General features: G+C 44.7%; 1 protein-coding gene across 3 annotated transcripts in view; it reads left to right on the forward strand.

Annotated features, from left to right (window-relative positions):
• Positions 1–1,411: 1,411 nt before the first annotated feature.
• The window catches only part of LOC129859656 (FERM and PDZ domain-containing protein 4-like), a 36,119-nt gene continuing 9,708 nt past the window's right edge, over positions 1,412–27,822 (forward strand). The window contains exons 1-8 of one of the 3 annotated variants that reach the window (XM_055929704.1): positions 1,412–1,551; positions 1,666–2,075; positions 17,801–17,917; positions 20,132–20,295; positions 22,003–22,105; positions 22,980–23,025; positions 23,144–23,248; positions 27,522–27,629. In XM_055929704.1, coding sequence (XP_055785679.1) covers positions 2,035–2,075; positions 17,801–17,917; positions 20,132–20,295; positions 22,003–22,105; positions 22,980–23,025; positions 23,144–23,248; positions 27,522–27,629 — 684 coding nt within the window. In that variant the 5' untranslated portion in view covers positions 1,412–1,551; positions 1,666–2,034. Of the gene's footprint in view, positions 2,076–17,800; positions 17,918–20,131; positions 20,296–22,002; positions 22,106–22,979; positions 23,026–23,143; positions 23,249–27,521; positions 27,630–27,822 lie in introns of all 3 variants that reach the window. The other 2 variants (XM_055929703.1, XM_055929705.1) reach the window with 2 other exon arrangements.

Consider the following 27,822-nt stretch of genomic DNA (forward strand, 5'->3'; position numbering starts at 1 on the left):
CCATATGGTGCCATTTGATCAATTCAAAGAGACCATTTGCAAAACACCAAAAAGTGTTATGACTTTCTGTGATTGTCATCCATTAAGCCTACACAAGTCTTGTAACCTGAATTGATGCGTACACTGCTGCGGTGTCGGCCACTCATCTTGGCAACATTTCAGTGTTATCATCAAACTACACTGCATTTTGGAGCATATTCCACAAGTTGTCAAGTCTATTCGCAAATTTTTCATGCGAATCACATCTCACATACGTTAATGAAAAATACTGTAATAGCCTACAGTTTTTTGAGAATCTATGTTCTAATTATTGTGATAGCCTCATGTTTCACCGGTTTGGGTTACCTCACTATTTATTCTGCCTGTACTCCATATGGAACCGTTCCAGTTTACTTTCACCCCTGATTCTGCCCTTGAACAGAATGACACAGTACAGGGCATCAGAAACAGATCTACACTATTAGTTAATATAGGAAAAAGAGCATATAGGCGAAAAGGAATGATGAAAAATTGAAATAATATGGTGTAATAAAATATACAATTAGAACAATATCATTTAACAGAAGGCTAGCCTGGCTAGCCTGATTGCCAGTCTGTCTGTGCTTTCATGCCAAAATTGTCACTCTTTGTCATGCCAAAAAACGCTTGACAATTCCATAAGGAGTTGGCAAGTGAGTAGAAACAGACACCCAGGCTAAAATGCAGTAAAAACACCACAGCACAGAAACAATCAGAGCAGAACTGAACAGACTTGCCTTTTGGTTGTGTTGCATTGGGTTTGTGTGTTGAATTGTATTACATGGTACGGTAAAATAGACTTAGGCTGTTTTGCATTCGATTACAGTGTGTTGCTGCTGACAGGCACGTTCATATGGCTGCCATGTTCTGTCCTTGGCCCCTGCGGGCTCACTCACAGAAGGTAGAGCATCCTGTTGCTCCCTGGACCATCTGCAGGACCACCGTCACTGCTTCAGGGTGAATGAGGATGGGTCCTAATGGACTTATGCGTTCCTGTTTGATGGTGTGAGTGAGTGACTGAGTGAGTGAGTGAGTGAGTGAGTGAGTGAGTGACTGAGTGAGTGAGTGAGTGACTGAGTGAGTGAGTGAGTGAGTGAGTGAGTGAGTGAGTGAGTGAGTGAGTGAGTGAGTGAGATGTGTAACTACATATATTTCTGAGGCTCATCAAAGAGTCGTCAGGCATAGCTATATTTCAGGTTTGTAATTATATGAAAGTTAGCAGTGTGCTGGTGTTCTTCCTATATGGTAATGTGGTATAGTGTGGTTGCTGTGGCTCACTTAGCAATACAAATAAACCAGAGAGACAGGGTCCTGCTCCCGCCCGCCAGCCTCCCTCCCTCCCTCTCTCGTTCTGCAGAGTCAGCGCTCCTCTCCCAACGCTCGTCACGTCTCTCTCTTTCCATTCCTCTGCTGCACTCCGTCCTCCCCAGGCAATTCCGAGCATCCCTCCCTATCTCTCTCCACCCCTCTCACTTTCGTAAAGGGGTGAAGACCAGGGGGACGGATGGCTCCTCTCTTCTCCGCGGAGGACGTGTGAGTGCTGGGATTTGTTGATTTGAGTCCCTCCTCCTTTCCTTCCTTCCCTCCCTCTCTCACTCCTCCTTCTCTTCATCACCTCCTTCTCCTTTGCTTTTATTCTCCATATAGCTGCGGACCGGCACAATCTTCCAGCTCAGCTGAGATGGAAACCACCCAGAGAGGGCTCAGTGTTGCCCACCACGGCCAGGAGGAGAGCGGGATAGAGCGGACTGGCTAGTCAGAGGGGGGTCCTTCACTGGCCCACCATATACCCTCTCAAGGGCTTTACTCTGGATAGGCAGGACAGGTCTTAAGGCTTAGCGCTTTCAGCAAGGAATGAGACTTCTGGTTGTTGGACTTCTCCAATGTTTTAGCACCTTTACTTACTGAATCCTAATTATGGAGATTGTGAAAATGTGGTTTTCCCTACTCTGGATTTGAATCTGGATCTAATCGCCATCTGGAGTGCCTGAGTTTTTACAGCCGTAACTCAAACGCATGGACGTCTTTGGTTTCGCGAAGATGGCAAAGCTGTCAGGGTGAGTGTGTGTACTGTACCGGGACGACGGAAACTAAGCGGCCACGCGGGGAGGGGTTGAGGGTGGCGGAGGTTGTCTCTGCATAGGAACAAGGAGTGTGTGACCAATGAGCGAGCAGTCTGTTGTGCCTGGGAGCCGAGTGTGGATTGCAACACGAGCAGTGAGTCAGGACTCAGGCCACGGCTTTGTGGCTGATCCAAAAAGTTCTGAGAGAGAGAGCTGAGCGACTGTGTTTGGCCAGATAGTTAGATAAGTTGCAAGAGAGAGTTTGACATAGAGAGTGTGAGAGAGTAAGATAAAGACTAAGGGGAAGGGAAGGTGTGTGAACTAGAGAAGAGTCATCATTTATGTGAGTGAGAAAGGACAGAAAGCAGACATGGAGATGATGTACCAGAGAGCTACAGAGGGAGGGGGGAAGGAAGAACAGAGTAACATCAAGATAAAGCAAGGTAAGTAAAGTGACCAGAAGTAGAAAGAGGAGAAGGCCCAACAGGGAATGTGAAAATGATGGCGAGAGAGAGGGGGGAGGGGTGGTGAGAGACGGAGGAGGGAGGGAGAGAGAGAGAGAAGAAACTCACTATCAATGAGAATTGAATTGAAGCAGAGGAGGTTCCATAAGTAGAATGTTGTTGTAATGATGAATAGCTCAGAACACAATTCTTCCTGATCTCTGTGACTTTACACTCCAGTCACCCTGCTTCTAGTCCACACACACACACACACACACAGACAAACACACACACACACACACACACAGTGCCGGTGGCACAATCACACACGCACACACATGCAAACAGAGCCTGTAGCACACACCAACACTATAACACAATCACACACACAGACATTGGGATGATCCCTCACTTGAGTGGGGTCGCAACACTAAACCCACTAAACATGGCTCAAAACAAATCTTTTAAACCTCAGCACACAGAGAGAGGTCTACAGCTGGAATGAATCTTTCTCTCTCTTGTGAAGTAGTGGGAGTGTGCGGCGTAGCTCGGCACCTCATATACAAATCTCCGCTGTTAAAACTAAATATTAGTCTAAAAGAAATGTGAGATAATGTGTAGATGTTTTTTATAGTGGAAATCAAGTTTATAAATTGGCTGGCTGGGCTGATGAAACAGTGGATTGGGCAGTCAGATGGAACAGAGTAAATAGGCATTTTAACGTCATAGATTTAGCCAGTGGTAACTTGTGGAATAGACGCCGGCTTGAATGCGGTTTTAACAAATCAGCATTCAGATTTAGACCCACCCGTTTTATAATTACCTGTAACACAAGGTAGAATTCAGTGGCTATAGTTCATTCTTACATATTGGGTTTGAGCTGCTTTTTAAAGCAAAAGTCGAATTGAAAACTTTATTGGTACTGTTGAATTCGATTTTCATAATAGCAAGCTAGGACTGATGGTTTGGTTAGCTAAACCACGGCAACAACTACAGCTATCAAGTTACCTTGCTAGCTACTTCAGTGGATGTTGAACACATTTCTACCTGAAAATGAACACGTTTCTAGTGACAATTGTGTTCAATTATAGCGATGGTATAAAAGAGATAATCAACTCAGAGCTCTGTGTTCTCTCTGGAAGAATAATAAAATAATGCAACTCCATGGAAGGACACACCGTCCACGTTGTCACAGATAGAACAATGAAACAGATATTTCCCTGGATGTATAAATGGGAAGCATCCGGTTGGCGTTTCCACCCACTACCAAGCATGGTAGTGAGAGGAAGCCCACTGGCGGGCAGTGGGAGAAGATGGAACGAGATGGATATTGGCCGACATTCTGTAAATGTTCTCATCAATTAAACATTTGATCTAAATACATTTTTCTGTTCCCAAAACTAGAATTTGTTATGAACAGAGTGGACTTTACTCATGGTCCTAAAGCACCCCGTTGCATCACTTAAAAGAAAAAAAATAATCACATTCCAATGATAAAACTGGGGGGGAACAAAAATGCAATTTCAGAATGTGCCCCCCGTCCCCAGTGAAAGTTGCTCCCCTGGAAACAATACAGAGACATCAATAAGCATCGATGACCCCGTTTGAAACTTTTCCAGTCAATAACTGCCCCAACTAGTTCCAATGAGCTGCCTAATCTCTCAAAGTAAAACCCTCGAAGGAACCCAGAAGATCCCAGGTCTCTACCAATTATAAACCTTGCTGTCTGTCTCTCTGACATTTGCAACATTGTTTCAATATTCAAATTCAACTCCAGCTGTCCCATAGTAATGAATGTGTTGGGAGTCGGGACGAGACAGACAGGCAGGCAACGTTTCTCAGTCAGTCGACATCATGAATCAGCTGGCATCGCTTTTATGGATTTATACAAAGAAATGTTAATTGAAAAAAGGTCAAATGAAACAAAGTGCAGGTAGTTTGCAGTCTTTCCAGTGTCAGTTTGAAGTTATTGATTTGTTGTGTTGTTGGCTAGCTCCTCTGAACAATAGTGTCCCGACGAGAGATCACATTTTCTATGCCAGGCGAAATCGCGCCTCATTAGCTCATTGCTATGGACGTATCCAAATAAATGTCACTACAAAACTGCTTAAACAAATGCTAATGCAGCTACTATTGTTATTCTGGCTGCACTGTTGACATAATTCGCTAGCTAGCAAGCAAGGGATAAGAAAGTTGCCAGCCAGTATGTCAATAGATACAGAACAAAAAGACTGAACGATTGGGTCGTGTCTTTGGCAACCGAGTTGGGAATCCCTGGTGTAAGTTATATGTTTGTAAGAAGATACTTGCAATAGAAAATGGCTACTGGGCTTTTGGGGGTTTTCGCAATATGTTGAAATTAAGGTATTGTAATTATCTGTTCAATTGTTGTTGTCTTTTCCTTTGCCAAGCAACAAAAAGGAAACTCATGTTTGAATCTCCCACCCACCTTCCGGTGATGTAGAGCAACAAAAAGTTAGCAGCCTTTTCTGACAAATCATGATCTCGTGGAGGTGGAGCTCCAAAGCATTGATTGAAACTAGAAAGTCATCTTCAGCCAGGAAATTAAGTCCACTGTATGGAACCAATCAGTTTGCTTGTTTTGTTTTTAACGGAAGCAACATTAGTCACGGCAGAAGCCACCAAGTCTTAAACCATTTGTCAGATGTGGTGTCGAAGAGACAATGAGCAGAGAAAGAGACTACTTTTTGAAAATAATAGCCTGTATAGACAGAGGATTAATCATACAGTAGCATTTCTAACTTCTGGTTACACTGAAGAGACCAAGCACATCCTTTCCTCTCATCTCCCCTCCTCTCCTCCATTTATCACAAGCGTCCCCCAGATCAATTATGGAAATAAAGCAAGCAAACAACCTTTTTTTTGCTTTCAATTTCATTTCTAGCTTACGCTGCTCTGGCAGGAAAATAAATTAGCTTTCAGGGAGAGTGCGCTGGCTAACCACTTACATGGTGATTTGCACCAAGTGAATGAACGGAACAGAACGGAACTTTGGGTCCCAATTCCTCTGGTTACTTTTAGATGTTTGACCATTTTGGATTTTTTTTAGGCCTTGTTTTGACAGCAGTTTGTGTCAAAGTAATTGTCCGATTTCTAGCTAATCCTAACATGCTCTTCGGTAGTGCCTTTTAGGAGATGCTATTTCCAGCTGCTCTCTGTTTACTTTCCATGCATTTGTGCAGTGGAGTTTGGAGGGGAGAGTGCAGTGTTTATGCTCCCGAGCACTGATCAACTAAGAGTTATCCTGTTTGGAAAATGGAGAGTGTTTTTAATGTTGACCTTCACATTTCAATTGGTTGTTTTCCAGTAAAGTGGGTGCTATCATTTTCTATGTTAGATTACAACCGCAGCCTTCAGTTCTGAGGACATTCAGGTAGTGGCTTTAAAAATATATAACTTCTTGTTTTAGAGTACATAGAAAGTGCCTCTCTGAGTGGTGGGCGAAAGTAGGATTTATAAATAAGCCTCTATGTTTGAAGAGAGACAGAATCATCTTCAAGGGATATATTGGCACTCTGTGCTCAACCAACCTGGCCTCAGTGCAATTTGTAAGATTTAGTACATACATTGCTTTCCATCCATTTAGAATGACATATTACGTTAAGTTACACTATGAATGAAATAGTGGTCGTACAATATGATACGAATTAGAGAAATGATAGTATCATACGTTTTACCCGGTCGTACAATATCATAGGAATTGGATGATGTAACGTATTATACATTTCGGGACATATGGTATTATACCTCTTTCTCTGAGACCAGGCTGCTTGTTGCACTGTAACAACAAAGGGAAATTCAGAGGAGAATTTACATTGCTGGTAAGGAGAACTAACAACAAAAGTTAGGAGAATGTACGTTGCAGGTTAGGTGAATTAGGTTAAGGTTAGGGGAAGGATTAGCAAAAATGGTACAGTTCCCCTCGAACAAGCAACCTTTGGTTTGCTAGACGATCCCTGTAATCCTATGAGCGGGCCTTAGAGGACTGGCCCGAACTTCCGTATCTCCTTGCCCGTCCAAATAAAATATTGAAATATTGATAATTTATTTGACCGAGACGCGCGACGACAGAAAGACTCATCAATCTCAGTTAAAGCATCCGAGCGAGCGAAACAGCGCCGCTCTGTCTCAGTATGTGTAGACCATGAATCCGATGCGTTCTGGACCAAAAGAGTATGACATGTCATACTATTTCTGTCCAGACAGCATCAGATACATGGGCTACATATATAGAGGTGCTGTTTCGCTCGCTCGGATACTTTCTCTGGTGATATAGTTTCAGCAGGGAGGAAGAAGCGAAGCGAGAGGGTTCACTCACAATCAGTCCAGTGTAAGACCAATGCGTTTCTATGGGAATAATATTCAGATCTAACCTTATTGCCTGCCTTCCCGCCTTTGGGACAAAGACTCCCATTGTTAGGGCGGAGACATGAGCATCTCATCATTATATACAGATCTCTGGTTTCAGCCTCCTGCGAATTGGAAAGGAAAGTTGACGCATGCTGAGTGAACTGTTAGGATGCTGGATTGCCCTAAAGTAAATTGACGTTTTGCCAACAGTATATTTCTTTATTTTATTTAACTATGCAAGTCAGTTAAGAATATATTCTTATTTACAATGACGGCCTACCCCGGCCAAACCCTAACCTGGATGACGCTAAGCCAATTGTGCGCAGCCCTATGGGACTCCCAATCACGGCCGGTTGTGATACAGCCTGGAATTGAACCAGAGTCTGTAGTGACGCCTCTAGCACTGAGATGCAGTGCCTTAGACTCGGGAGCCCCATATTGTGACGACCCTCCCACTCTGTCTGCCGAATTCTCTCTTTGCTCTTGTTTTCCTTATTAGGAGGTTGGTGGTCGTCAGCAAAATGGCCCAGGTGTGTCCCGGGATAAATATACCTTTTCCCCATTCATTGAGGAGACTCTCCATGCAGACACACTGTTTGTTTGTTTTGCCATCTTTCAACACTCCTCATTATCACATCTATACACCAACCACTCACTTACACACACCATTGTTTATTTCGGTAAAAAAAAAAAAAAAATGGTGATATTCCTTATCTCCACGTTGTCTCTTTTTTTGTTGGGCTTTGAGCCAGTTCGTGACAATATATAATTCCGCCTGTCTAAATAAAATTATTCAAAATACTTCACCGGGAGCATTAGCCACAGAGGGTCATTAGCTTCTTCTCTTTGTTTTAAATAGCTGTTGATTGTTTCAAGTCACAAGTGTTTGGGAAGTCCCCAATTTGGGTAGTGCGCGTGACAATAGGTCTAGCTGATTGAGTCGCGGCTGTCAGTGAGAAGCGTCTAAAATATGTGTGAAGATCTTTTAAAATGTTTAAATTAAAATGTTGCATCAAGAAGAAGGGGAGGGGTGTGTGGTGAAGATATGGTGCGTCTCTCTCCAGAATGCATGCATATTTGTGTGACCATTTGGCAATGTCTTATTTCTGATTGTCTTAACTCACCACATACTCCACACATTTTTTCTTCGCCTCACACAAGTCAACAAATGCAGTTTTTTTTTTTTTTTACATCCATTGAGAATTACACTTCCTCAGTATTTTAAAAATCTTTCCAACACTCCCAGCCTCGATGTGAACAGAACAAATCAGTTGGACGGGCCTTTGGTTTCAATATGCGGGCCAGTAATTTTTCACCGATAATCACCAAGCCTCGATGTGAAGGCGTCGGGTCTGCACGGACCAACCCCCCTACTTTCGTTTCTGTCATTTATTTTGTTTCTGTAACCATATTGTTCTTAAAGTAACGTAACATATCATACTTAATGGAGGTACACACATTTACTAAAACAGCCTTTGCCTGTCCAGTGAGTCCACTCTGGCTCAACAAACAGCTATAAAAAAACGATTTATATAATTCATATTTTTTATGCGAATCATTCAAATTGGTAATTTGCATCTCATTATCTTAGAGTTATTGTATCATGCTCTAGTCTAGTGTGTCTCGGACCCATTAGGTTTAGGACTGTCCAGTCTAGCTTTTGTCAGCTAATGATGTTAACTCCCTCAGCGATTTGTTCTGCTCTAGATAGTATCACCCACTCACCACATGGATTCACAGTCAACGACAAGCTGAGAGAAAGAGACCAAGACATTAGTGGATGTCAACATGCAGGCAGGCAGGCACAAGCAAACACACACACACACACACACATACACACACACACACACACACACACACACACACACACACATATCCCCTGTCTCTTTGCTGAATATCAGTAGTGGAAAAAGTACTCAATTGTCATACTTAATAGGAAATGACTCAAGTAAAAGTGAAAGTCACACAGTAAAATACTACTTGAGTCAAGTCTAAAAGTGTCTGGTTTTAAATGTGCTAAAGTACAGTGACGGGAAAACTCACTTGTCATGTTTATAAACTCGGCCCATTTTCAGGACCCTCTCTTTCAAAGATAATTCGTAAAAATCCCATAACTTCACAGATCTTCATTGTAAAGGGTTTAAACACTGTTTCCCATGCTTTTTCAATGAACCATAAAAAAGTAGTGAACATGCACCTGTGGAACGGTCATTAAGACACTAACAGCCTACAGACTGCAGGCAATTAAGGTCATAGTTATGAAAACTTGGGACACTAAAGAGGCCTTTCTACTGACTGAAAAACACCAAAGGAAAGATGCCCAGGATCCCTGCTCATCTGCGTGAACCTGCCTAAGGCATGCTGCAAAGAGGGATGAGGACTACAGATGAGTCCAGGGCAATAAATTACAATGTCTGTACTGTGAGACGCCTAAAACAGCGCTACAGGGAGACAGGACGCACAGCTGATCGTCCTCGCAGTGGAAGACCACGTGTAACAACACCTGCACAGGATCGGTACATCCGAACATCACACCTGCGGGACAGGTACAGGATGGCAACAACAACTGCCCGAGTTACACCAGGAACGCACAATCCCTCCATCAGTGCTCAGACTGTCCGCAATAGGCTGAGAGAGGCTGGACTGAGGGCTTGTAGGCCTGTTGTAAGGCAGGTCCTCACCAGACATCACCGGCAACAACGTCGCCTATGGGCACAAACCCACCGTCGCTAGACCAGACAGGACTGGCAAAAAGTGCTCTTCACTGACAAGTCGCAGTTTTGTCTCACCAGGGGTGATGGTCGGATTCGTGTTTATCGTCGAAGGAATGAGCGTTGCACCGAGGCCTGTACACTGGAGTGGCATCGATTTGGAGGTGGAGGGTCTGTCATGGTCTGGGGTGGTGAGCCTCAGCATCATCGGACTGAGCTTGTTGTCATTGCAGGCAATCTCAACACTGTGCGTTTCAGGGAAGACATCCTCCTCCCTCATGTGGTACCCTCTAGGAGACAGAACGCGTCTCATTCCTGAGCGGTAAGACAGCTGCGTGGTCCCATGGTGTTTATACTTGCGTACTATTGTTTGTACAGATGAACGTGGTACGTTCAGGCATTTGGAAATTGCTCCCAAGGATGAACCAGACTTGTGGAGGTCTACAAAAAAAAATTCTGAGGTATTGGCTGATTTCTTTTGATTTTCCCATGACGTCACGCAAAGAGGCATTGAGTTTGAAGGTAGGCCTTGAAATATATCCACAGGTACACCTCCTATTGACTCAAATTATGTCAATTAGCCTATCAGAAGCTTCTAAAGCCATGACATAATTTTCTGGAATTTTCCAAGCTGTGTAAAGGCACAGTCAACTTAGTGTATGTAAACTTCTGACCCACAAATTGAGATACAGTGAATTATAAGTGAAATAATCTGTCTGTAAACAATTGTTGGAAAAATTACTTGTGTCATGCACAAAGTAGATGTCCTAACCGACTTGCCAAAACTATAGTTTGTTAACAGGAAATTTGTGGAGTGGTTGAAATGACTGCAACCTAAGTTTATGTAAACTTCCGACTTCAACTGTATTTATCATGTATTTAGTGATGCTTGTTCTGTGGGGTTGGTGCTCCAGTGTTTTGCTAATGCAGATGTTGCATTCATCTGTGTTTAACACAGGCGAACGTGATGCACCACAACCCCACCACAAAATCGGTGTGTATGTTCTCAAGCTGCTACCATCAGCTGGGGCTTTGTCAACCCGAATCTGCACAGATCTCTTAATGATTGCTTAACGAGACTTGTGTTTCCTAATTGTTTAAGAAAGTCTAAGAGCCCAATCTGGCTTCCCGGAGAATTTATAAAAATGACTAAACCCAATCTGGCAACCCGGAGCATTTATTAAAATGGGTGAATCTCAAAACAAGCTTGTATGAGCCATTTAGCAGATCTAAATATCTACAATAGAAACGCTCCCTTTCCCGTATGTGTGGGATATGATTAGTCAGTTTTCATACTGAAATGAATCATAATATCCTAAGTGCCAGCCTAGCTATCATGCCAACTCCCTGTCACTCATTGGCATGCCAAACATGTTTGCACAAAAAGGTCTGGGACCAGGGCTGTCTGGAATGTGTTCTATTTCCCAACATCAGTTTGGGCAGAAAAGAGAACATTTACAAATACATCTTGTTCTGCAACTTATAATATATCAATTAAGTAAACAATGTAATCTATACAAATCATGTCCACATTGTACTACTAACATTGTACAGCACTTCTTTTGGCTGCCTTTCCTTCCAGTTCTCCGCTGCCAATGACTGGAACGAATTGCAAAAATCACTGAAGCTGGAGTCTTATATCTCCCTCTCTAACTTTATGCATCAGCTGTCAGAGCAGCTTACCGATCACTGTACCTGTACACAGCCAATCTGTAAATAGCACACCCACCTACCTCATCCCCATATTGTTACTTATCCTCTTGCTCTTTTGCAGCCCAGTATCTCTACTTGCACATCATCATCTGCACATATATCACTCCAGTGTTAATGCTAAAGTGTACTTATTTCGCCTCCATGGCCAATTTATTGCCTTACCTCCTACTCTTCTACATTTGCGCACACTGTACATAGATTCTTCTATTGCGTAATTGACTGTACGTTTGTTTATGTGTAACTCTGTGCTGTTGTTTTTGTCGCACTGCTTTGCTTTATCTTGGTCAGGTCGCAGTTGTAAATGAGAACTTGTTCTCAACTGGCCTACCTGGTTAAATATAGGTGAAATAAATCAAATAAAAATAAAATCATTGAAATTATCAGGTTATCTCAGGGTTACCAGTACATTGAAGTGGGAGGAGAACAGTAATGTGAGAAATAGCTGGATTAAATTATTTTCCATCAACAAAGAAATGACAGCGATTTTCTCTAATCTGTGGATTTGAAATATCCCTCTTGAATGACCTTTGTGTTATTCAGAATTGGCATGGTCGTTGCAAACTATCACAGATGCATGTGACCTAGCTCTATGAATCACTTTGTTAATGAGTGAGGTGTGTGTCAGCCGGCCAAATAAGGGCCCAAGTAATGGGCTATAATGCAATGTCATAACTTTATGTTCATGCTTTCTTTAAATGAAGGACGATACAGGTTGAAATATTCAATGGACAGGTGCCTCTAGATTATAGGAAGTCAAGCCAAATATATTGAGTACCCTAGTAGAATATTTCCTTTCCACATCATTCAGTACTCAAGGACACCACTTGAAGAGGGCATTTGGCCCATTGGATCATTGTTTGAAGGACTAGGACGAACAATATAGAGAGAGCACTACTAAACACACACACTTGCCATAAGACTAAGGGCAAAGGATCAGCTCCCTAGGGAACCACACTTCAGAACAGAATCTCAAAGGGTTCAGAGCCAGCCTTTGAGTCTTGAACTGAGTACTGATAGTCTCCCTCCCTCTGTGTGTGAGTGAGTCTTACTGGCTGGCTGGTGGAGCCAAATTACGGTGTGCTGTTCTTACTGTTCTACTGCAGAAGGTCATGCTTTGCTGTGCTGTGCTATGCTGTGCTGTGCTGTGCTGTGCTGTGCTGTGCTGTGCTGTGGGCTGCCTGCCAGACCATGTGCCAGAGTTAAAACATCAACCCCCACTACTACCTCCATTACCACCAGCAGCCTCTATGGCAGCCTCCTACAGCGTGCACACCCCCAGGACCCCCTCTCTCTCTCTTTGTGTTTCCTGCTACTGTCACTCAGGGACAGGAAGGAGAGGCATGGCTTTGTTTTGTTCTGCCTTTCATGTTCTTCTCCTTCTGATCTGTGCTCCCTTGAAGCACAGTGTGATAGGTGTGGGGATGTCAGAACAGGTTATGTAATTTATTGTAAGATCAGAGCAATCAGCATCAATGGAGGTGTGTGTGTGTGCGTACACGTGTGCAGTATACATACACTTGACCTGATGTGACTGTAAACTACACGGAAACAAAGGAGTATCGTGGCGTCACCCAGAGAATGTAGCTGATAGCTGTAACTGTATTATTGCATTTGTTACTGAGTATCAAGACTGTTCATTTACCCAATTAACATACATCAGTATATATAGCAGAGCCATGAATGAATAGCAATCAGATTAAGAGCATGGGGAAGCCTTTGGGAACCGTAGCCTAACATGGTCTGTGTGTGCCGGCAAGGAGGCCAAAAGGCTCAGGGGCCATGTGTGTGTGTGTGTGTGTGTGTGAGTGAGAGAGAGCTAGAGAGAGAGAGTCACTAAGTGACAGTGAAGAAAGAGATTTTGCAGGCTTTGTAATTCGAGCAACGTGCTTCTTGACCTTCCGTTTTAGTAAATTGCTGCATCAAGGCGATTGCATTGTGTGCGGTTTCAGTATGGTGGATGGGTTGAGCACTAGTGCTGTCCATGGTGCTGAACAATTCAGGGCTACTGGTGGTGCTGAATGGAAACCTAAACCCCTTGTTTTACATAGTTGAACATCATGCTTTTCCCATCCTCTAAAGCAATGAACTCTAAATGAATAGCAATTAACTCTGAGAAACAAAATCCCAATAAAACTGCAAGGTTATCCACTTAAAATGTACATTTTTGACAACTCAAAAGCTTCCATACATTGCATTTTAACGACAGCTGCCTCTGCGAAAACGCCTGCAGTTTTTATGTGGTCCTCAGCATTCCCTCGTCCAGGCCTATAATGTATCCTCCCTGGACAAAATGTTCCGAGCAGAGCACTGGTTGTGGTATGGCCGGGTTACATGAAACGTCGCTGTGAGAGCTGAAGCATGTTGTCTTCTTCAGAAAGCCATGCTGTATTAATAGGGAGCACTTTGAGGGCATCCTTTAAAGACACGGAGGGATGTTTCATTTATGACTCTCTGAAGCACCACAGACCGACATGGGAGGCGAGAGGAATCTCTAGTAGGCTGCTGGTGGTAGAAAAAGTTCATGGGATGCCTTGAGTCACAGCACTTGGATGGAGATGAAGTCAAGATCATAGATTTACAATGTGTAGAATTTGCATTGTACGTGGCTGATGGCGGCCAAATCGGTGGGGCTTTTTGTATTTCTAGCCTGACTGATTTTATACCACATTCTGACCACATGACCTGTGAAGATGTAGGTAGGTCTAGGTAGAATTTAAAACCCTCTCCATTCTGCCAAGTCTATTTATACGGTTTGAAGCAGAGTGCAGAAGTGATAAAATGGCTCCTGTCAGAGTGTTTTAGTCATGCACAGGGAACGTTATAGAACCACATAGGGTCACACTGATGCTCTCTAGCCACTGCCTTTGTGTCTGTTTCTATAATTCATGGCAGGGAACCAGACCTCTACACACTTTAGATGGAAGATCCCCAGATGGAGGGAGAGTAACTTGGGTTGTTGGGGGAAAATAGCCTTAAATACATTCAGGATCACTTTAGCCTTTGCTCTCTGCAACTGTAGAACTCCCGCCGAACAAGGGAGGCCTTTTAGCCAATAAATAATGAAAAACAGCTATATTATGAAAATATGCTGTAAAGAAACACTAAATTGAGGCAGATTTTTCTCAAATGTTTCCTGTCCCCAAAAGTGCTCATTTTGGTTCCTTAAGAGACCGAGGTCGAGACTCGTCTCAATTTTATGACTGAAGTGCTCTCTTGTCGTTGAATATTTCTATGCCCTCCATCCAGTCTTGGGGCGAAGGGGGTATTAGCCTAGTTATTCCTTACAGTGTAAAAAGAGAGGCAGGGCCCGAGGAGGGAGATTGTAGCATCTCTTTTTGGCATTGTGCTAATGGAGACTAAAACATCATGGAAAAGCTATTAACTTGTGTGTGGCTGGCTGAATGTCTGGGTAGAGGTCTAGGTGGTGGGGGGAGAAAGATAAAGGGGTTTTAGCCAGGGCTCCCGTCTGTCTGTCTGTCTGTCTGTCTGTCTGTCTGTCTGTCTGTCTGTCTGTCTGTCTGTCTGTCTGTCTGTCTGTCTGTCTCTGTCTCTGTCTCTGTCTCTGTCTCTGTCTCTGTCTCTGTCTCTGTCTCTGTCTCTGTCTCTGTCTCTGTCTCTGTCTCTGTCTCTGTCTCTGTCTCTGTCTCTGTCTCTGTCTCTGTCTCTGTCTCTCTCTCTCTCTCTCTCTCTCTCTCTCTCTCTCTCTCTCTCTCTCTCTCTCTCTCTCTCTCTCTCTCTCTCTCTCTCTTTACCCTCTTTACCCTCTTTACCCTCTTTACCCTCTTTACCCTCTTTACCCTCTTTACCCCTGCTTGCTGGAGCACGGTGAGTGAGTCGCCGTCCAAGCTGAACATACTGTTGTATGGCGTGTGACGAAAGCCTGCTAGCACTAACGGCATGAGGTCTCCTCAGCCATCAGAGCTTGACAAGAATGCGATTCTCTGAACCAACCGTTAATTGTTCTGACGATCATAGCTGGCGGTGGTGCCACAGAATAGTCCACAACTAGATGGGTATTTGAGGATGGGAGCACTTAGGAAAAGGAAAATGGCTTTTGACACACTTCTTGCTTGAAGAATAGGACAGTGCTAGACTCCATCCTCGCGAAAACCTTTCTTCTCCAACAGAGATGGTTTTAGAAATGTTTTGGGGAAAGCTGGAGAGTGTGCGTGACACATATGATCAGAAAGATCCTTTTCAAAGCACGTAGGTTAGACATAGCGAATATATTTCGCTGAGCAATGCTTGCACAATGAGTAAACTGTCCAGAGACCAGAATACTTGTTACCTCCCAGTGCTCACACACGCAAACACACACGCACACACACACACATGCACACACACACACACAGACACACACACACAAGCACACGTGCGTAAGCACACACACACATCCCGTGCAGGGAGATTGCTGATTGTGTAATTTGCCACTGTAGGCCATTGTTTGTTTCAAGCGTTTAACGGACCTGATCAAAAGAAGGGAAAATCAATGGAAGTAAGGTGTAACCAAGCAATATGATGTAAGACTTCATTCAGGAGGCTATGGCCATCATACAACAGACTATGTGTCATCATCAGACTAGAAGCCCAGATCTTAAAACAACTTTAAGAAGTGACTCGATTCACCATCTGTTCCGAATGGCCAAGAGATAACCGTCCTGTTTTTGAATTTGTTTCTCAGTTTTAGTTCTTTGGGACCTTTTGCAGTTGAATCCGAATGATTGATTCAAGGCCTTGAGTGGTTCTGCTATCTTTGAGGGGGGGGGGGGGGGGGGTTGCAGCAAAAGCTTTTCAGAAAAGACCAATTCTACCTCTGAAAGGGAAAGGGCTTTTCGATTTCCTTGAAAAGTGTTGCTACATGCCCACGTTTCATATTGATTACAGGCTTCATGGTTGAATGGATGCTTTAGTTATTCATGCAAAGTACAACCGCTCTGTTTTATGATGATGATGATGATGATGATGGTGACGATGATGATGATGATGATCATTGAACTGATCATTTGAATCTTTTCTTATCATTGTCTTCCCCTCTTTTTAAATCCCTCCCACAACTTTTCCTTCCTGCAAAAACAATGAGCATATTTGCACTGAGACAACAGGGTTCCCACATCAATACCCGAATCCCTTTCCCTTCCCTGCATCAACTGTTTTTGAGGAACAGTCTCCCCCTTCTGCTCCCTGCTAGGCTGTGACATCAGATCTCTAGTGGAATGGCATTTTTCATACACTCCCTCTCCTCCTCCTCTTCCTTTAAATCCTCTTACTACACACACACACACACACACACACACACACACACACACACACACACACACACACACACACACACACACACAGTGGTGGATTTGTTTTGGCTCTGATGAGGAGGATTAGGAGATGAAGGCCTCAGCTCTGAATCCGCCACAGCAGTTTGATTTAGAGTTTAGACCAAAAGCCTCTTCAACACAATGAGACACACGCTGAGACACAAGCATGCCGACTGACTGCATGGCAGGCTCTCTGAAACCCACCCCCATGATGGGATAATTGGGGTGATATTGTCCCACTGATGGCTTAAGGATGATATTTTTGAGGGATATTTAAGTATCAGCTGATTAAAATCCACGCTAAATTGTTTTCACTGGGGTTTTGTGTCCGTAAAGAAAGGCTACTGATAAAAACATGTGTTCGGATCTTGTCTTTATTGTTATGTTGCCTTACCACGTTGTACAGCAGACATGGATGCGGCGTGGCATGCTGGTGCGAGGCTGGAGGCTAAAGTGTGAACGAACACACTGTGACACATCAATCTGTGACACATCAATCTGTGGGTGCTTGTCACATACTGTGTGTTTCCCGACATGATGTCCTCCATGTTCCATTGTGCCCTGGCTTGGCGTTGTCGTTGCACCGTCACAACAATGTCTACCTCAAGGTTTCAAAGTCAACTGGAGAGTGTTCGTCTCGAGGCCAATCTTTTGTGTGTGAAACAAAAATCAACAGATGGTGTCTATTGTATGTTCTGTATGATTTGGCCCTGTGAAGGGTTGAGAGCGGCGACGATACATTTTGACTCTAGACACACTCTATGCAAAGCTTGTCCAAGCGAGGATGCCAATTTTAGTGCTGTTGATACAAAACCAATTTCACGGATCTCTAGCATTAGTTTGAAGCCTGTTGTGCTTTGACGTCTCGATTTGCGTCATTAATTTAATTTACAGTGAGCCGGCCGACGGTCGTCTCGAGGTTCTCTGACTGTCTCATGCCTTCACACTCTTAACATCATTTCGGGGCAGGACTTGGCTACAGCGGCTATGTAATGACCGTAGCAGCCAATTATGTTAAGCTATGTAGATATCCAACTCGAAGGACCATGAAAAAATAATGTCCCGTAGTCCGGTAGTGGGTCGGCTGTGAGAAAGGTGCTGCTCACAGCAACATCACAAATGAATAAGACGTCCATGCGATCATCCTTATACCTCATTTTGCTTTGCTTCAGCCACAAGACCAAATCATCGGGCTGGCCTCCCCCCTCTGGATCCTGGGGCACCCTGCCGGGAACCCCCTATGGCTGGGACATGGGCTCTTCCAAGGACGGCCGAGACTACTTCAGCAAGTAAGTACCATCCTTCCCCAGGGGGGTGTACAACAACAGTGTCCAGGCCCAAACCACCCCCCCCCCCCAACAGTTGCAAATCATTCTGCTTCTAATTCAAGTCCACCTCACTCAGCTATTAACATTCTCATCACTTCTTTTAGCATTATAACACGTGACACACTGTTGCTCAGTGAGTGTGCCTCACAATATAATTTGTGAGTGTGATCACATACATTGTTTGATTAATAGTCCTGACACAAACTTGAAATGATCCTGTGATCAAATTTCCCCCACGTGCTTCATAAGGCGTGACAAAGTGTGATTACTCAAAACGCCCGTTATGACAGGTGCTAGTGAACGCGTACGCTGTAATGGAGGTTCCTAAGGATTATGAGGACTTAGTGTCGTGTTTTTAAAGGTCAGTCGTTCCAATTTTGTCTGGAAATTCCAGACACGTCAAGTTCTCCCATGTGCTGTATCAACAGTATGCCATTGGAATACTGATTCCTCCCCCCCCACCCCCCCACCTCCATCCCTTTATCCCTGTCTGACGTAGACTGCCTCAGTGTCTTGAATTCCTTCGGAATACTGATTTCCTTTACTACTTCTGTGGATGCATAAAACACACCTTTTCTCCCCTGAGTGATGCAGGAGTTCTGAACAAGGAAAGGGTGCCGTCTCCCATCTCTAGACGTGTCACTAGCGTGGAGGCTTCTTTGATCCCAGTGAGAATGGGGTGACGTTTCCAGAGATGACACCGTAGTGCAGATAAGGGAGCGTGACAGTTGGATTTCTAGGCGTGAGAAATAAATGGATGAGGACAGGTAAACAGAAGAGGTTGTTCTCCTAACCTAACCTAGCATAACGTACTGTTTCAGGTTTAGTGAATGTTGCTGTTCTCCTTCATGGCAAAGGGGAGTGTACGTGCTTGCCTGCCTGCGTGTGTGTGCGAGCTGCACCATCTGAGATGTGAGACAGGTATTAGGAGGATAATATACGGCTGGTCTCCGAGCAATATATCTGGCTTTGTGGCGATATATTTCTCTGATTGGCCTGAGTATAATAGACGGGTCTCCCTATTGGGCATAAAGGACTGAGTGGATTTCAAATGCATCACCCTCTCTGTGCACTCTGTGCACTTGGGATAATGATAATACACAGGACCCTCTGAATCCTGAATCCTGAATCCCAGACAGTCCACACTATTGATATTATCCTTCGATATCCAGGAAGTATTAGACATTCCAGTGTTTACTGTGCCCTTGGTATACCCATGTATGGATTACCTGGTCCCGGTCTGTGTGGATCCGCTGCAACATCACGGGACTGAACACGATTCATCAGAATACAGATTTAGGAGAGGGAAGGCTACAGTAAAGTAGTGAAGCTGTATTGAAACTAGTCCTGAGAAAATGGACCTGAACAGAGAGAGAATGGAGACGCCGAAAGAGGGAATGGATTTTATAACCCAGAGATACTTCATATTGTCACAGAACCAATAGTCATTAGTTGAGAAGGGGAATGGACAGAACCAATTGGAATAGGTAAAGAGAGGGCAAAAAACAATGAACATGGAGGATGTGGACTGTGGGTATGGTGCAGTGGGTACATCAGAAGCACAAATGTAGGATGCCACACGCAATCACATCACTAATGCCAGACAGTGAACTTTAACCTTTGACCCGTTGGAGATAATGATGGTCGTATGTGTGTGTGTGTGTGTGTGTGTGTGTGTGTGTGTGTGTGTGTGTCAGATGGTTTAGGAGTGTTATTTAGCAAAGTCTAAATTAGATGTGCGAGTTATCTAAGTGGGAAGTGTGTATTTGTAGAATGTTGACCCCACCCAGATACAGGGTGCCAGACTGCTGATTGTTTTAATGAATCAGGTTGTAATTGTAAATAAGAATGTGTTCTTAATTGACTTACCTGTGTAAATAAAGGTCAAATAAAAACGAATAATTACCGGAGATAATAACAGAATCATTCTGGGGCCCAATTCCAAACTGATCCCACTACTCTCTCGCCGGTTTCTGTCAATTGTGGGACTGAAGCCATTTTTTTTAGGCAGGGAACAAAAGAGTTTGGCGTGAGGCCTATCCAGTAGTAGGGAAAACACTGTTCTAGTCAAGAGAGTCCTATGTCCTTCGTCTCCTGTTGGATCAGTTTGGACTGAGAGGCTGCTCTTTTGAGTCTGTCTCTGATGATGCGTTGCCTGTTCCTGTTTCCTCTCAGCCACGTGTCCCAGAGCAGCTCCCTGGAGGAGGTGCACCGTCTGGATGGGGTGCAGCAGGTGCCCCCTGCCCCCCGGCTGGTGGAGATGAGACGGGACCCCATCCTGGGGTTCGGCTTCGTGGCCGGGAGCGAAAAACCGGTGGTGGTCCGCTCCGTCACGCCTGGTATGCATCAATGTCCCACCATTTGCCTACGTCTCCCATGACCCCTCCTGGTACATCCCTTCGCCTACATCTCCCATGATAATCACTGACCGAACTCGCCTGAAGAGCTCGAATTTAAAGCCATATCAATATACATGACACTCTCATGTCAGAACAGGGCCGTAGCTGTTTCATGGGATCATGTCCAGACATGTCCCTACATGAAGTTTAGAAATCTACTGAACATGATATTGGTACAAAGTGTTCAAAGACATTTTAGTGAAGGCAAATAACATTGCGGTGTATGTGTCATGGATACCTTTACATCCTTGGGTTAATTCTGGCTTTCCCATCGACCTTTCAAGGGTCAGTAACCCTTCCTTTTCTGTGTTTTGGTTAATAAGAGCAGTTCATTCGTCGTCACACGTTTGTAGTATGACATTGATGCCATCGGGCTTTTCACGCTCAGCACTTGTTAGCAGTGGTCCTCGGCCCCAAGTGCGTCACATCTCTATCAGCCTAGGGGGCATATCAATAATCACTGTTTGATCAACAATACAATTCAATAACCACTAGTGTCATGATCGAGTATTATTAAGGAGTTCGAGGGCCGTGTTCATTTTAATGAGACTTTCGGCCCTGGTGTGATGTCGCCTATCTGCCTGACTCAATAAATGCACGAGGCAGCCACTGCCATGGATTGTATCTTGCCTATAGCAGCCTCTAAGCAATTATGAATTCTTGACATAACAATTACCTCTTGAACTGAATATCCACTCTGCTGTATATGAGCTCACTGAAACACAGTGCTGTAGTGGTGGCTTTTCACTGTTAATCAGTGAGATAATTACAATGGCACAATGCAATTGGACATGCAGTGACACCAATCAAATCGTTTTTTGTTCCCATATGACAATTTTAATGAAATGTAGTGATTATTAGTCGGCGAGTAACACCAATCACTGATGGGTTACATGAAGGATGTTGGACAATCGATCATTTAGGTAGTCCATGTTGTTTTCATTTCATCCCAATAATCTACTGAAAGAATGTAACACATTAAACATTATCAGTCGACGTTATGATCGTTGCTCATCCGGTGCTTAGTGTGACTACAGACCGAGACCACAAAACAGTTGTCATTCTATGACTAAGCGAGGCAGAGGGACTCTCTCTCAGCTTCTCTCTTTTCTATTCAGATGTTTGGAGAGTTTCTGAAGCCCCCTCCGCTCTCGCCCCACGTCTCCTCTCCTCAGCCAGTGTCATCCGTCAATCCGTTTATTCAGAGCTCCACTATCATGGGAAACAGGCTTTCCTGTTGGAAAATAATTAGCGCTTTCAGAATCAGTGCAGGCATCGGGAACAAAGGCCCATCTTCGTGTGTCTTGTGCCTCTACGACACAAGGAGAGAGATTCAATTGCCAGCGCCGGCTGAGAAGCTCGTAATCTCCACAGGAGAGATTGTGACGCAGAGACTGTGTGCCACACCTGGGAATTGATGGAACAGGAGCTTTTGAGAAAAATGAGTTTTCTTTGGTGTTAGCGGGCGGTGCTGATGTTTGAAACCAGATTTGAACCCAAGATAACGTGAACATGGAGCCCAAACGTCTCCGTGCATCAGCATTGTTAACGACAAATATATGTACAAATCCCTGACAATCTGTGTGTGTTTGTGTGTCTGTGCACTCATGTGCATGTGTGCGTTTGTGCGTATGTGTATGTTTGCAGGAGGTCCCTCGGAGGGAAAGCTGATCCCAGGAGATGAGATCATCATGATCAACGACGAGGCAGTCAGCTCAGCGCCCAGGGAACGAGTCATCGACCTCGTCAGGTAACCCTGTCTGACTGACTGTCTGTCTGACTTATTGTCTCTGTTTATCTAGGATATTCAGCATGGGTAACTATGTCCAGTTGTGCCAACAGCTGTTATCTCCCATGGCCCTTCAGGCGCCAGACTTTTCAGGCACTTTTTGCTTTGAGAAAATAATTCCATGACCAATTGTTTCTGTCACCTTAACAAAGTCAAGACGTTACAAAATATTTGGTAAGTTGATGGCTGTAATTTCCACAACACATCCAGACCTGTCCAAGTTTTTATTTTGTGATTATGCTCTCAGAAATGTGTCTTGTGTAGAGCGTAAACACGGATGACAGTTGTTGTATTACTGAGGGATGACCAGACTTTCTCAAAGGGACAGAATGTGCCTTCGGTCGTTTACGTATTCAACTCAAAAGTGAACATTGCATTTTAGTGACTGCATTACTTGATTGGGCATCTCTCACATATTTCTATCCAATTATTACTGAACAAAACTGCCAAAAGCTTGGGTAATTATATTTACATTATATCATTATATTTACAATTATGTAGCAGACATGTGACATTTCTTATGAAATGGATAAATGTCAGAGTCTGAAGTGAGGCTGTGTGAGGCTGGGTTCTTGACTGTTTGTTTGTGGAGATGTGAATATATTTAATAACATCTCACACCCCCAGATACCAGAATATGGTGTGTGTGTGTGTGTGTGTGTCAGCTCACGTGCGTGTGCGTATGTCCATGCGTGTGTGTGTGCTTGTGTGCGCTCGCGTGTCCCTTAGTTCATTACATTGGATTGGAAATCATTGATTTCCTGTTTACGTTGACATTATATTGAAGTCAGTCACTGTAACTATCAGTCAATTAAATGTGCTTTTCTCCCTCCAGAAACTGTAAGGAGTCCATTATGTTGACTGTTGTCCAGCCATACCCTGTGAGTATCTTTATTTTTTAGAACTGTTGGTTATAATAACAGGATGTAACATTGGTGCACACCCGACCACAGGGATTGGTCTCATCCTGACCTCCATGCTAAATCTCTCTGTTCTCAGTCGCCCAAATCAGCGTTCATCAGTGCAGCCAAAAAAGCCAAGCTCAAGTCCAATCCGGTCAAAGTGCGCTTCGCAGAAGAGGTCATCATTAACGGTCAGGTTCCGGTAAGTTCTCCTCCTGTCACATGGTTGACCGTTGAATTCATCCGTTTGACCTTTGACCACCAATTGAACCTGTCAAAAGTGATTTGTGTATATTTGGTTCACATTAATTATGTCTACTTTGTTTTTATTTGTATAAGTAAGACTCTGTTCTAATATCCACACCAGCATATGGCTTCAAATGAAAGGATGTATTGGGGATGCATTCTAAATGTTCTGCTAGTATGGATATTGGTATTTAGACCTCTTGACTTTTTTTCTTGATTTTTTTGCACATTTATTAAACATAAAAAACAGAAATACCTTATTTACATACGTTTTCAGACCCTTTGCTATGAGACTCGAAATTGAGCCCAGGTGCATCCTGGGGGGGGTGTAGTATAGTAGTGCTGTATGGAGGGGGGTGTAGTGCTGTATGGAGGGGGGGGGGTGTAGTATAGTAGTGCTGTATGGAGGGGGTGTAGTATAGTAGTGCTGTATGGAGGGGGGGGGGGGTGTAGTATAGTAGTGCTGTATGGGGAGGGTGTAGTGCTGTATGGAGGGGGGAGGGTGTAGTATAGTAGTGCTGTATGGAGGGGGTGTAGTATAGTAGTGCTGTATGGGGAGGGTGTAGTATAGTAGTGCTGTATGGAGGGGGTGTAGTATAGTAGTGCTGTATGGGGAGGGTGTAGTATAGTAGTGCTGTATGGAGGGGGGGGGTGTAGTATAGTAGTGCTGTATGGGGAGGGTGTAGTATAGTAGTGCTGTATGGAGGGGGGGGGGTGTAGTATAGTAGTGCTGTATGGGGAGGGTGTAGTGCTGTATGGAGGGGGGAGGGTGTAGTATAGTAGTGCTGTATGGAGGGGGTGTAGTATAGTAGTGCTGTATGGGGGGGGGGGGGTAGTATAGTAGTGCTGTATGGGGAGGGGGGGTGTAGTATAGTAGTGCTGTATGGAGGGGGTGTAGTATAGTAGTGCTGTATGGAGGGGGGGGTGTAGTATAGTAGTGCTGAATGGAGGGGGGGGTGTAGTATAGTAGTGCTGTATGGAGGGGGGGGTATAGTATAGTAGTGCTGTATGGGGAGGGGGGGTGTAGTATAGTAGTGCTGTATGGAGGGGGTGTAGTATAGTAGTGCTGTATGGAGGGTGTAGTATAGTAGTGCTGTATGGAGGGGGGGGGGGTGTAGTATAGTAGTGCTGTATGGGGAGGGTGTAGTGCTGTATGGAGGGGGGAGGGTGTAGTATAGTAGTGCTGTATGGAGGGGGTGTAGTATAGTAGTGCTGTATGGAGGGGGTGTAGTATAGTAGTGCTGTATGGAGGGGGTGTAGTATAGTAGTGCTGTATGGAGGGGGTGTAGTATATTAGTGCTGTATGGAGGGGGGGGGTGTAGTATAGTAGTGCTGTATGGGGAGGGTGTAGTGCTGTATGGAGGGGGGAGGGTGTAGTATAGTAGTGCTGTATGGAGGGGGTGTAGTATAGTAGTGCTGTATGGAGGGGGTGTAGTATAGTAGTGCTGTATGGAGGGGGGAGGGTGTAGTTTAGTAGTGCTGTATGGAGGGGGTGTAGTGATGTATGGAGGGGGGAGGGTGTAGTATAGTAGTGCTGTATGGGGGGGGTGTAGTATAGTAGTGCTGTATGGAGGGGGGGGTGTAGTATAGTAGTGCTGTATGGAGGGGGTGTAGTATAGTAGTGCTGTATGGGGAGGGTGTAGTGCTGTATGGAGGGGGGAGGGTGTAGTATAGTAGTGATGTATGGAGGGGGTGTAGTATAGTAGTGCTGTATGGAGGGGGGTGTAGTATAGTAGTGCTGTATGGAGGGGGTGTAGTATAGTAGTGCTGTATGGAGGGGGGTGTAGTGCTGTATGGAGGGGGTGTAGTATAGTAGTGCTGTATGGAGGGGGGTGTAGTGCTGTATGGAGGGGGGTGTAGTGCTGTATGGAGGGGGTGTAGTATAGTAGTGCTGTATGGAGGGGGGGTGTAGTATAGTAGTGCTGTATGGAGGGGGTGTAGTATAGTAGTGCTGTATGGAGGGGGTGTAGTATAGTAGTGCTGTATGGAGGGGGTGTAGTATAGTAGTGCTGTATGGGGAGGGTGTAATGCTGTATGGAGGGGGGAGGGTGTAGTATAGTAGTGCTGTATGGAGGGGGTGTAGTATAGTAGTGCTGTATGGAGGGGGGTGTAGTATAGTAGTGCTGTATGGAGGGGGTGTAGTATAGTAGTGCTGTATGGGGAGGGTGTAGTGCTGTATGGAGGGGGGAGGGTGTAGTATAGTAGTGCTGTATGGAGGGGGTGTAGTATAGTAGTGCTGTATGGAGGGGGGGGGTGTAGTATAGTAGTGCTGTATGGAGGGGGGGGTGTAGTGCTGTATGGAAGGGGGAGGGTGTAGTATAGTAGTGCTGTATGGAGGGGGGGTGTAGTATAGTAGTGCTGTATGGAGGGGGTGTAGTATAGTAGTGCTGTATGGAGGGGGTGTAGTATAGTAGTGCTGTATGGAGGGGGGTGTAGTATAGTAGTGCTGTATGGAGGGGGTGTAGTATAGTAGTGCTGTATGGGGAGGGTGTAGTGCTGTATGGAGGGGGGAGGGTGTAGTATAGTAGTGCTGTATGGAGGGGGTGTAGTATAGTAGTGCTGTATGGAGGGGGGTGTAGTGCTGTATGGAGGGGGGGGTGTAGTATAGTAGTGCCCTATGCTGTTTCCATTGATCATCCTTGAGATGGTTCTGCAAATTGATTGAAGTCCACCTGTGGTAAATTCAATTGACTGGACATGATTTGGAAAGGCACAAACCTATATAAGGTCCCATAGTTGACAGTGCATGTCTGAGCAAAAACCAAGCCATGAGGTCGAAGGAATTGTCCATAGAGCTCCGAGACAGGATTGTGTGGAGGTGCCGATCTGGGGAAGGGTACCAAAACATTTCTGCAGCATTGAAGGTCCCCAAGAACACAGTGGCCTCCATCATTCATAAATGGAAGAAGTTTGGAACTACCAGCGCTCTTCCTATAGCTGGCTGCCCGGCCAAACTGAGAAATCGGGGGAGAAGGGCCTTGGTCAGGGAGGCACCTTCAGAGGCACCTAAAGACTCCCAGACCATGAGAAACAAGATTCTCTGGTCTGATGAAACCCAGATTAAATTCTTTGGCCTGAATGCCAAGCGTCACGTCTAGAGGAAACCTGGCACCATCCCTGCGGTGAAGTATTGTAACGAGTACGCTGAGAGTTGGGAAGCGAGTTCAGGGAGTAAGTGTTTTAATAAATAAAAGAAACAATGAAAACGAAACACAAGCAACGCACCGACATGAAAACAGAGGCAATAACACCTGAGGAAAGAACCAAGGGGAGTGACTATATAGGGAAAATAATCAAGGAGGTGATGGAGTCCATGTGAGTGTCATGAGGTGCAGGTGCACGAGACGATGGTGACAAGTGTGCGGGATAATCAGCAGCATGAGGACCTAGAGGCCGGAGAGGGAGTATACGTGACAAGGATGCTGGTTAGCATCATGCTGTTGGGATTCTTTTCAGCCGCAGGGACTAGGAGACTAGTCAGGATCAAGGGAAAGATGAACGGAGCAAAGTACAGAGAGATCCTTGATGAAAACAAGCTCCAGAGCGCTCAGAACCTGAGACTGGGGCGAAGGTTCACCTTCCAACAGAACAACGACTCTAAGCACACAGCCAAGATAACGCAGGAGTGGCTTCGGGACAAGTCTCTGAATATCCTTGAGTGGCCCAGCCAGAGCCCGGACTTGAGCCCGATCTAACATTTCTGGAGAGAACTGAAAACAGCTGTCCAATGACGCTCCCCATACAACCTGACAGAGCTTGAGAGGATCTGCAGAGAAGAATGGGAGAAACTCCAGGTGTGCAGGTGTGCCAAGATTGTAGCATCATACCCAAGAAGCATCATACCCAAGAAGACTTGAGGCTGTAATCGCTGCCAAAGGTGCTTCAACAAAGTACTGAGTAAAGGGTCTGAGTACTTATGTAAATGTGATATTTCCATTTAAAATTTATATACATTTGCTAACATTTCTAAAAATAAAAATAAACGATTTAATCAATTTTAGAATAATTCTGTAACAAATGTGGAAGGAGTCAAGGGGTCTGAATACTTTCTGTGTTGGTAAACACTTGTTTATCTGAGTACATTGCTAGCAAGAAATATTCATTCATTTGTACTGGAGGTCTTTTATGTCCTGCTTCCACCTAGGACACAGTGAAGGACAACTCTGTCCTCTTCATGTAAGCTACTATATGCCTTATGTGTCATTCTTCTGTGTCTCCTTTCCACCCAGAACACAGTCAAGGACAACTCTCTCCTCTTCATGCAGAACGTTCTGAAGGTGTACCTGGAGAACGGGCAGACCAAGTCGTTTCGGTTCGACTGCAGCACATCCATCAAGGTGTGCGTGACACTTTGGGGAGGGGGGGGGGGGGGGTTAGAGTGCCCCTGTTTCCATAATTACTGTGGCGAAATGGAAGGAAATTAATGGAATATGGCGTGGGGACTCAACCTTGACTTGAAATGCAAACGCATTCTATCCATCTTAGCTACACGGGGGCCGAAAACGAGAATACAAATAAAAGATAGTCTTG

The sequence above is a fragment of the Salvelinus fontinalis genome, chromosome 7 (assembly GCF_029448725.1).
Source record: "Salvelinus fontinalis isolate EN_2023a chromosome 7, ASM2944872v1, whole genome shotgun sequence".
Classification (NCBI taxonomy): domain Eukaryota; kingdom Metazoa; phylum Chordata; class Actinopteri; order Salmoniformes; family Salmonidae; genus Salvelinus; species Salvelinus fontinalis.